The sequence below is a fragment of the Thermochaetoides thermophila genome (assembly GCF_000221225.1).
Source record: "Thermochaetoides thermophila DSM 1495 unplaced genomic scaffold scf7180000011812, whole genome shotgun sequence".
Taxonomy (NCBI): Eukaryota; Fungi; Ascomycota; class Sordariomycetes; order Sordariales; family Chaetomiaceae; genus Thermochaetoides; species Thermochaetoides thermophila.
The window spans coordinates 428,111-438,788 of NW_006383028.1; the positions used below are offsets into that span (position 1 = coordinate 428,111).

At 54.7% G+C, this 10,678-nt stretch overlaps 4 protein-coding genes across 4 annotated transcripts; 2 read left to right on the forward strand and 2 right to left on the reverse strand.

Moving 5' to 3' along the window:
• Positions 1-778: 778 nt before the first annotated feature.
• On the forward strand, positions 779-3,643 carry CTHT_0008890 (uncharacterized protein; the record flags this gene model as incomplete). Its single annotated transcript, XM_006691353.1, has 3 exons — positions 779-929; positions 1,020-2,464; positions 2,528-3,643. 3 exons carry the CDS (start codon positions 779-781, stop codon positions 3,641-3,643), a joined length of 2,712 nt encoding a protein of 903 aa, XP_006691416.1.
• A 362-nt stretch (positions 3,644-4,005) lies between these two features.
• On the reverse strand, positions 4,006-5,368 carry CTHT_0008900 (putative proteasome regulatory protein; the record flags this gene model as incomplete). Its single annotated transcript, XM_006691354.1, has 8 exons — positions 4,006-4,056; positions 4,118-4,212; positions 4,286-4,526; positions 4,685-4,698; positions 4,759-4,861; positions 4,961-5,089; positions 5,166-5,191; positions 5,311-5,368. The coding sequence occupies 8 exons, from the start codon at positions 5,366-5,368 to the stop codon at positions 4,006-4,008; spliced, it is 717 nt and encodes a 238-aa protein (XP_006691417.1).
• Positions 5,369-6,068: 700 nt separating this feature from the next.
• Positions 6,069-7,699, forward strand: CTHT_0008910 (putative pre-mRNA splicing protein; the record flags this gene model as incomplete). The annotated part of the gene is made up of 3 exons (XM_006691355.1): positions 6,069-6,857; positions 6,939-7,554; positions 7,614-7,699. 3 exons carry the CDS (start codon positions 6,069-6,071, stop codon positions 7,697-7,699), a joined length of 1,491 nt encoding a protein of 496 aa, XP_006691418.1.
• Positions 7,700-7,924: 225 nt separating this feature from the next.
• On the reverse strand, positions 7,925-10,340 carry CTHT_0008920 (uncharacterized protein; the record flags this gene model as incomplete). Its single annotated transcript, XM_006691356.1, has 2 exons — positions 7,925-9,865; positions 9,939-10,340. 2 exons carry the CDS (start codon positions 10,338-10,340, stop codon positions 7,925-7,927), a joined length of 2,343 nt encoding a protein of 780 aa, XP_006691419.1.
• Positions 10,341-10,678: the final 338 nt, after the last annotated feature.

Consider the following 10,678-nt stretch of genomic DNA (forward strand, 5'->3'; position numbering starts at 1 on the left):
TGGGCAACCCAGCATGTAGGTGGATATCAATAAGTAAATTACATAAGCAGCAGGTGGTCACCCCACAGTCTTGAAATGCCAAGAACCACGAAGCCTCAGTCTTGATCCGTGCATGCTCACTTATGAACAGAGCACCGTGCAAACTATCATGAACACAGTGCCACAGCATGGAGCCGCTGGTGGGGCGGTTGACGTTGCCAGAGACGCAGATGGCAAGGGACTGGGCTGACAATGGTGGGAGAGAAGCCGCCAGGAGCTGCGTCCATTGTCAAGAGGCCAGCCACGCATTGCCGCATTGCACGCTGGCCTGCTGTCGTCATCCGTCCGAACCCTCGATACGCAATTATACTTGGCCCATCTGCTGAGAACACGAACAACAGGCTAGGAACAGGCTAGGTTGCGGATTGCAGTCTGAATGGCGGCCACAGGTATTTCCTGTTAAACCCGACTTGACAGTTAGCACACCGGCAGGGGGCGGATCTGTACTGGGAACGGTCCGAGTTCATCGACGATTCAACATTGAAGAAAGGCCGTTGGAGAGCCCGCTCGGATTCAGCATCCGTATACAAGGGATTGTCTCTCGAACGCCGCTTTTAAACAAGACCTTGCGCCGCTTCATCACAGCAAACCTCGTCCCACCATTGCGCAGCGCTAGTAGATGCAGCACCCAAAGCACCAGCCCGTCCTCCCACTCCAGCGTGTTCATGGCCAGCTACATTTTCAAATCTCTAGCATACCCTCTGTCCTGCTTCGCTCATATCTGCCGCCTTCCTGAGCCATGGCGACGAGTCGATGGGGTGCCCTTCTCTCACAGGCTGTAGCTGGTGTAGAGGCAAAGCTCGATACCCTCCTTGCCGACAGTGACAGCAGCAGCTCGCAGCAGAACGAATCCAAGCCGCCAACTCCATCACCAGCTAAACAAACCCCTGGTAGGTCTTTAGGAACATTCTCCCCTCCTTCCTGAATGGACAGTCTCTCCATGATAACACAATCCTGCTGACATCCCTCCTTGTGTTTAGCAGCCCCGAGAACCTCTACGTCATCCAGCCGTGCCAATGACCGCCTACAGGAAAAGTTGGCCAGGGCCATGGCCGCTAAGGGGGTTGGCCGTGGTTCCCTTTCTGCCCAGGCGAGCCCGCGACAAAGCATCGATGCTCCTCGTCGTGACTCCACCGACAGCATAGACCGAACAGGCACTCTTGCGAAAGATCTGTCAAAAGACACCCAATCACCACGTTGTTCACTTGATGTTACGACAAAATCATCAGAGGACAGTGCACCAAGCTTGGAAAAGGCACTCTCAGAAGTTAGGGGAAAAGACTTTTCTAGTCTACCACAGGAAGCAAATGGAGCAAGCAGCTCGACGGATGCTCAGCCTGATGCTATCACCTCTCCCCCTGACACTGTGCCAGCTGCAGTTGCTTCGGAGCCTGTCCCGAAGCCGGACATTCAGTCACCCCCAGATTCTTCTACTGACGAAGATCTGTTGAAGGAGGACCGACAGGGCAGCGATGAGAGCCAACGTCGGCATCAAGAGGAGATTCATAGCTATGTGGAGCGCATCGATGCCCTGGAAGCAAAGCTGCAGTTCCTGGCAAGGGAAGCCACAGAGTCAGCTAGGAAAGCGGCTCTTGCTGCCCCCCCGGGAAGCCTGGAGAAGAAACTAGCCGAGAAGGACCAGCAAATAGCACAGCTCATGGAAGAGGGGAAGAACCTGGCTAGCACAGAGCAGAATCTCCGTGCAGCACTAAAGAAGTTGCGAGCAACGGTTGCTGATAATGAAAAGGAGCTGAACAACCTACGGACTGCTAAGGATAAGTCTGAAAAGGAGATTGAAGCCCTGCGTGGCCGTGCACGCCGCGCTGACGAGCTTGAGAAAGCACAAGACGACTTACAAAAACGTCTTGAACAGGCCCAGAAGGAGCTCAACAGCTTGCGTCCTGAAATCCGCTCCAAGGACAACCTCATTGCGGAGCTTCGTACCCAGTTACAGAAGGCCACAGAGCAGGCTGAAGCCATCTCTGCCAAGGTCAATGAACAAGAGCGTGAGAAAGACAAGCGTCGGATTGCCGACCTCGAAGAAGAGGTTGCTGCACTCAAGGTAGAAAAGAATCTTGTCGCTGATCGTGCTAAGGCACAAGCAGCTGAACTGCGCGAGAAAGCCGAGCGTGCCAATGAGCGTGCCCGTGCCCTTGAGCTTGAGCTTAAGGCCGAAGTGCAGTTAATGGAGGGCAAACTTGAGGCCATGCGCATACGTGCCGAAGAGGTATCATCTAGTGCTGCTGGTGACTCTCAGGCGAAGCTGCTACGTCAGATCGAAACGCTACAGACACAGTATTCCATTGCCAGTGAGAACTGGCAAGGGATTGAAACTACGTTGCTGGCACGTATTGCTGGTTTGGAGAAGGAACGCGACGAGGCAGTCCAAAGAGAGTCAGAGATGAGGAAAAAAGCACGGGAAGCAGTACGTTATCAGCGTTCCATTTACTTTGCCTGCAGCAGTCTTGCTTACTCTAATTCTTCACAGGCTTTGCGTGCCAAGCGTCAGGAAGAAGAACTGGAGGAGACAAGAGCCAAGCTCCCAAACATCCAGGAAGAGGTCAAGTCTTATCAAGTCCAAGTGAGCGCACTTAAAAAGCGTGCCGAAGAAGCTGAAGCTGCCCTTGCAAAGGCAACCGCCGAATTTGAAAAGCAGAAGCAAGCTTGGGAGGTCGAAAGGGAGGAACAGCGTCAGCTCCAGTCCTCGGAACGGCCCCGGTCATGGCTCGAAGAGCTGCCCAGTGCCTCGTTTCTCAAGCAGGCCGAAAGCCGGCCTGACTCGCCACAACTTACTGTACCACAGAGAGCCTTTAGCACCGACTTCCTCGGGATCCAGAACTTTTCAAGCAGCAAGTTGCGTAAGGCTTCGGCTCCTCCCAGCGAAGCGGGCGGCATGCCCTTCTCTCTCAGCAGCAGCCGTCGTCCCTCTGCTCAGCCCCCTGGTCGCCCCAGCATCACTCCTCAATTAGGTGCGGGAAGCAGCGGCGTCTTCAGTCCAGTCTCGCTTTTCTTCAGCCCAACTTCCGAGGCTGCCCCGCCAAATCCCCTTGCTACGGCAGCTGCTCCGACAAGAGGAGGAGCAGACGAAGCGGCGTCTTCTATTTTTGAAGGTATTGAGCGCACTACTTCCCCTCCTCCGCACAATCCGACACAGACGAGCACGGTTACTGGCACGGCCACCACAACTGGTGCTGGTGCTGGTCCTGCTACTAGTGCGGGCACCCCACAGCAAACCCTCCAGGACATGGTCTCAGTCTCGACCGTGGCCGCAGGGCCCTCAGTGCAACTAGTCGAGCGCATGTCGGCCGCCATCCGGCGGCTCGAGAGCGAAAAGATCGCTGCACGCGAGGAGCTGGCACGCATCTCACGCCAGCGAGACGAGGCACGCGCTGAGATCGTCACATTGATGCGCGAGATAGAACAAGGGCGTGCGGCGGCACAGCGGACGGCCGAGCTCGAAAAGGAACTCAAGGATGTCCGTCAGCGTTATGAGACTACGCTGGAATTGTTGGGGGAGAAGAGCGAGGAGGTGGAAGAGCTGAAGCAAGACGTAGCTGACTTGAAGAGTATGATGAGGGAGCTGGTAGAGAGGACTGTGAAGTGACCAATATGGCCAGCCAATTGCCTTGTTGTAGGAGGTAATACTATATGAGACGGATATCCAAGTCGTACTCACAATGTGAATTTGTTGTTACGCAGAGATGGCCTGGCGTTCAGCTATGCGAGGGTGAGGAAGGTCCGCAATTGGGCGTCATAACCCTCTCTACACTCAGCATCTTCTAACTAAGGAGGCATGGCACCAGTGGATATGATTTTACTTTTTGTTTATTTTGCCCGCTTTACGAGTTGGTTCAGTTGGCTAGAAGAAACTTCGGTCCCTGCTCAGGTCCGCAAGCCAAGCAACATGCGCAAGCCAGTAGTCGTTGCGACAGTTGTGACAGCAGGAGAAAGCGGGCAGAGGGAGCCCTAAAGCTCGATCCCCTCCTCCTCGGCTTTTCTCTCGATGTACTTGACCACCTGTACTAACCGTAAGTTATCGTGCAAATAGACATGAAACGGCCAAAAATATTAAACTTACATCCTTGCCGGGCGCAAGCTCCAAAGGAGTATAGCCATCGATGTCCTTCTTCCCTATCTCTGCACCGGCTTTTAACAAGGCAATGGCCGCATCACCTATGAACGTGTGTCAGTAACGCAACTGCAGATGACCCATGCTGACTCTCAGCAAGAAGGAGTCAGGACTTACCATGCCCCTCAGCTACAGCATGATGAAGCGGGGTCTGCCCCGCGCAGTCAGTTGCGTTGACGGGGCTGCGATGCTTAATGAGCAAGTTGATCATTGGCACCGAGCCAATTGCGGCAGCCCGGTGCAGCGGATACTGGCCGCGCTTATCCTTTACGCGCGCCGAGGCTGGTGGGGTATGCTCTTCAAGCAATCGACGAGCAAGGTCGAGGTTGTTCTTGGAGGCGATGAAGTGGAGAGCCGTCTAGATCGGGATGGATATCACGTTAGTCCTTTGCCAAATGTGTGTGAGAGAGAGAGAGAGAGAGAGAGAGAGAGAGAGAGAGTGGGAGGTGTGTGTGTGTGTGTGTGTGTGTGTGTGTGTGTGTGTGTGTGCGAATAACCGCTGAGGCATTGTCATACTTGGCCGTTATTATCTTTGGGCATTGTTAGCCCGAGTTACAGGAAAGCGCGCAAGCAGTTCGAGAAGCACTCACTTGTCTGATTGACATCCGCGCCGCGAGAGAGAAGGATGTCGATGATTTTGTCGGAGTCTTTAATGCTTGATGCAATCATCAAGGGCGTCCAGCCACTATCATCCTGAGGAAGAGTCAGTCAGGTTGCTATCCCTAACTCCCCTCTGATGTGCTCTCTTTAGCACAGGGCAAGTGAGCGCCTGGGTGAGGGCATGTCGCTTACTTCAGCATCAGGATCAAAGCCCTTCTGGTTAATGAGCAAGCTCACGACCTCGGGTCTGTTGAAGGAGATAGCCCAGTGGATGGGAAGCCTGCCGTCATCATCCTTAAGCTGGGCAAGCTTTGGGTTGGCCTGCAAGGGGTCAGTATGTGAGGATGAGGTCTTATGAGCTGAGCTGGTGAAAATCAAATTGAGATCTGAGACATACAGATAACAGCGACTCCACGACAGCCACTGAAAATACAAGACCACCATCGTCAGCAATGACTCTGGCCATGTCGCATGTCGGCCACCCATGAGCCTGACCGCTCATGAGCTGATGCTGAAGCGATATCTTTGGCTGAGCGACTCACACTTCCCCTCCCGGGCTGCGGCATGGATAGCATATTTGGACTGCTGTTTCTCATCCATGGTGCTCATGGGAGCAACTGCGCACACTGAGCGGTCGAACTGGCTCTCTGCTGCGTGTAATGGCTAAAGTTTAGAGGTATTGCGACTGCGCGACCCTGCTGTTTGCGTGGGACGTCGTCATGTAAGTGATGCCTTCCAGAATTAACGTTAAGCGTTAGAGCGTTAAGCTTCTGTGAACCAGGGCCCAGGATCAGGCGAGCCATGTCACAGTGTTATTAAAACTGTGTAGAGTAGGCAGCAGGCTGTGCCGGAAACCCCAAAACTTGATTCGCTGGGCTGCAAGGCTGCAGATCTGGGCGAACAACCAGCCCAGGTCCCTGGAAGCGGTGGGGAACACCTGGACTTCGGGGAGGAACAGTCTGCGCAGAGGCCGCAGCATGTGTGGCTGGAACATCAGCCACAGATCACTCGCGCTGTGGCTCCAGGCCCCCTGGGTCCAGCAAAGAGCACCTGGAAGTGGGTCTGAAATTTTGGAAAGTATCCCGTCACATTGCGTTTCGCGACGTGCCTCTTGAGATCAGACAGTGGGTCCATCTATCATCATCACCACCATCCATCTGCTTTAACACGCGTCTGTTTTTGCAGGAGGAACCGCAACTCTATCTAATAACTCGTCTTATTCTGGACCTGGCCCCAAGTACACCACAACTTTGAGCATACACACTGTCCCAATCGCAAATAACAGCTCGTCCAGCGCACCATGGCTACGGACGTCGCTGTCAACGGCCCCGATGTCTCGAAGCTTGAGGCTCTGTTGCGCGACAACGAACGCACAACAAGATCCCTATATGCCAGCACAACCCCCGACTCGGGGAGAAAGCGCATCAAGCTTGACCCAGGCCTAGCCTCCGAAGACCCTGACATCACCAAATCTGCTCTCTCTCTTCGGCTCCATGCAGAATACGGCGACGTCCAGACCCTTCCCGAGGCCATCGCGAAGAAGCTATCTGCGGCCGGTCCGCGCAAGAAGAAGCCAAAGCCGGGCGTAGCAGAGGATGAAGCACCATCTAAGTCAGAGGAACACACGCGAAAGCTGATCGAGGGCATTCCCCAAGCTAAACCTTCCGCCGGCGCTGCTAGCTCCAATGCCCTTGTCCTAGCACATGGCAAGCCTTCGGCAGCTGGTGCTGGCGCTGCCCGGCCCCAACGTAATGAGCCCCAGCAACTCAGCCTCGTCCGGCGATCAGAAAGCTTGCTGGCGCAACCGCGACCCGATTGGCATCCTCCGTGGAAGCTCATGCGCGTCATCAGTGGCCACCTGGGCTGGGTTCGCGCGCTCGCCGTCGAGCCCAACAATCAGTGGTTTGCCTCTGGTGCTGGCGATCGTACCATCAAGATCTGGGATCTGGCGTCTGGACAGCTGCGCTTGACGCTAACAGGGCATATTTCGACTGTGCGTGGGCTGGCTGTGTCGCCTAGGCATCCATACATGTTCTCCTGCGGTGAGGACAAGATGGTAAAATGCTGGGATTTGGAAACGAATAAGGTGGTAAGTAGTTCACTTCCCGTAACGCGCACCGCACCTGGAGCAATATGCCCAGATACTGATCAACTGCACGCTACCTTTTAGATTCGCCACTACCACGGTCATCTTTCTGGTGTCTATACCCTCAAGCTGCATCCCACCCTCGATGTATTGGTGACAGGCGGCCGCGACGGCGTAGCCCGGGTGTGGGACATGCGAACGCGCAGCAACGTGCACGTCTTGTCTGGCCATACAGGCACAGTCGCCGACTTGGTTTGCCAGGAGGCCGATCCTCAGGTTATAACCGGCAGCCTGGACTCGACAGTGCGCATGTGGGACTTAGCTGCCGGCAAGACAATGGGAGTCCTGACGCACCACAAAAAGGGTGTTCGCGCCCTGGTCACCCACCCGACCGAGTTTACCTTTGCCACGGCCAGTACGGGCAGCATCAAGCAGTGGAAGTGCCCTGAGGGTGCTTTCATGCAAAACTTCGAGGGTCATAACGCTATCATCAACACGCTAGCCGTTAACGATCAGAATGTGCTATTTTCTGGTGGTGATAACGGATCCATGAGCTTCTGGGACTGGAAGTCGGGCTATCGATTCCAGAGCCTGGACACGACCGCGCAGCCAGGCTCGTTGGATGCTGAGTTGGGCATTATGAGTTCGACATTCGACATGTCGGGCGCTCGGTTGATCACTGGCGAAGCGGACAAGACGAGTAAGTTATTGCAAAATAACCCATCTCGACTATATACATTTGGTGCTAACCATGCGCAGTCAAAATCTGGAAAGAGGATACTACCGCCACGCCAGAAACACATCCAATTGAGTGGAAACCATCGCTTGTACGGAGAAAGTATTAAGTAGCACGAGAAGGCGGCTGGCCTTGTGTGCGCCTACATAATAAATCCTGTCATCCTGGCTCAGAGATATCGGGTTATCGCAGTCCTTGTGCTCTCTATAGGTTATTTTTTTTGCCCCAACCATAGTCTGTGCAATGATGTCTCCTCGGACTCTCGCGGCCCTCCCATGGTTATCCTACCTCTTACCGTAATCTTTACCAATACTGCTTTTCTGCCATTCTGCAGCTATAAGGCAATTCCCAACGCCTTGATTTCCGGATCGTCTCGGAATGCTAACCTCACTTCCTCATCCCCTACCGCCAACCGAATCTTGCTTGGTCGTTCTGCTCTGTGACCCTCTAAATTAATGATTCCGGCACCAGTCAAATCAACAGCCGCGGCACTCAACCCAGCTGGCCTGAGATACATCCCATCGTTGTTCTTCCCCCTGGAGAACAAACCCCCTACATGCCCATTTGCCAAGTCTCTCTCCCCACCGGCTGAAGTCGCAGCTTTTAGCAGCGCCCCCAACGCCTTGCTATCCGCAACCATCGCTAGCTTGACGGCCCGTTGCATCTCATCTAACACTTCGCCGAACGTGCTCTCAGCTAGCCCACTGCGCTGCATGCGCAGCACCAGCGCCGAGAGCAAAAGGCGTGCTGCAAACGGTAACGCGCGAAGATACTGTTGCAGCGGGGAGCTGGTTGCTTCGGCGATGGCGCGACGCACAGTTTCGATGGTAACCCGACCGCGGCTGTTCTTCTTCTTGGACTGCTTGTTCAAGGTGCTAGCTGCGGCCGTTGAGTCGTTCTTCCGCTTGGACGGCGTATTAGGAGCATCGGTGTCATCCTCTTCTCCCCCCTGAGCGGCGGCGGCTGCTGCAGCATCTGCTTCAGCGAGTTCGACAGCCCTCCGACAGATATCTAGAGCACGACGGGCGTCACCGCTAACGGCAGCGACCTTGCGCGCAGCGAACTGGATCGCGTCCGGATCAACAATATCTCCCGGAACGCCCTCCAGTCGGCTCTGTACGATGCGCATGAGCTGTTCGTGGTTGTATCCTGGAAATGTAATGCGCGTTAGCCCCAGCCGCGAACTAATCTTGTTGCTGAGTGTGCGCTCCGGCAGGTCCATGGTGTTGGCGACCGCCAGCACAATCAATCGACTATGGCGCAGCCCCGGCCAGTTGAAGAAATTGTACATGACGCCCTGATTCTTGGTCACGAGCTGGTCTAGCTCATCCATGAGCACCACGCAGGGAACCCGCCGGGGCGAGGGATGGTTGAACTCGCGTTCGAGGAGATCCAATGCCTGAGCGGGGCTAACTCGCTGGCCCTTGAGTGCCTCCCAGAGAAGAGAGTATGCTTGGTGCGGGTCTGTGATCTTCATGCCATTGATCTCAACGAATATAAAGTCGTCGAGCTCGTCGGCACGGACCGCGGCATCCAGATGTGCCACTACCTCGCGTACAGTTGCTGTTTTCCCTGTCCCAGGAGTACCAGAGATGTAGATACAAGTACCGGTGCCCTCCGTAATGGCGGCCTCGAGGTGTGAGTAGACCAAACTGAACTCGGCCTCGCGGCACGGCAGACTGGCAGGCACTGCTGCGACATGCAGTTGTGAACGGGCCAGTTGGTAGGGGGAAGACTGGACGTGGAGAGGAGATAGAACACGGGTAGCAAGAGGAGTGAACTCTAGGTGCTTCTTAACCATCACTCGACGGTGTGAGCCGGGGGTCGCAGGCTTGCTGCCAAGGTGCTTGCGCTTGCTGCTGGGGGTGATGACATCCCGCGTGCGCGGCCTTTTTGGCGTTCGTGGTTGTCCGGAAGAGTACTCTCCATCTTGCTCTTCGTCGCCCTCTAGGTTGTAATCTCCCTCAGGAGATGGCTCCTTTGCCGCTTTCCGCCTGCGAGTTGCTTTGGTGCCCCGTTTGATCAGGTCCTGCAGACGGTCCAGATCGTCTCGACCGCTGTATATGTCCTCCCAAACGAACTCTTCTGTGTATGTGCATGTTCTGGTGTTGCAGCCTCTGCGGCAGATGAACACCTTGCCATACTCCTTGGCCTTCCGAGGCACCTTGCCAGTCGGGTACTTCTCCCGAAAGGCAGCTGGCGACATAACGTGGGCTTTGCCGTTTATGGTGGTGAGCGGGTTGATGTCGTATGTGGCTGTAATATACAGCTCATTCTGAAGACACATATATTTGGTGCATCAATCAGCCAAAGTTCCTCCGATGTTCAGCAGGGCTAAACAGTCTTACCTCGAGATAGTCAGTGCGCTTCTTGGGATTCCGGATTTCTTGGTGTGAGGAAAACCACATGAAATTGGCAGCCTTCTCCCCATCTTCGTCCGTGAGAAAGTCGCATATTATGCCAACCCACGCCTCATGAGATCCCTCAGCTTTTAGAAGCACAGTATCGCCGAGGTAGCATTCGAAGCTGCCCATGCGGGCGCCAACGATCTGGGGCTCCTGTGTCGCTGCCGCCGGCCGTTTCCGTTTCCTGCCACTCTCTGTGGATGCCTCGGGCTCTTCGCCTGCTTGATTTCTGTCTTCGTATATCCATTCCCACGGATAGTCTTCAGTTCCCAGCTCGTCGTCGGAATCCTCACGGGCGACACCAGGAAGGTAGTGCGTCCGTCTGCCACGGCTCGATCCAGCCATCTCTGCGACTTGCAACCTGCAATGTCTACAAATCTCTGATTCTGATCATAAATTGAACAAAATCGAGTGTAAACTACACTCTCATCCAGATGTGTTTTTTTTTTTTTTGGCTGGTGAAATGTCGTTTGATGGTCACGTCTGGCGTGGAGGTGTTCTCATTAACTAATCTCTACAACAGGTGGGACGCGTCGCGTCACGTCGTGAGCCGTAATTATTATAATATCTAGATGTATGTGATGCTCGGTTTTGCCTATACGTGTAACCGTAATATTACGGGTTAGGGTTTGAGCGCATCACGGACCACCCCCAATCGTCGGGACACGCCGCTCCTGTCTCCT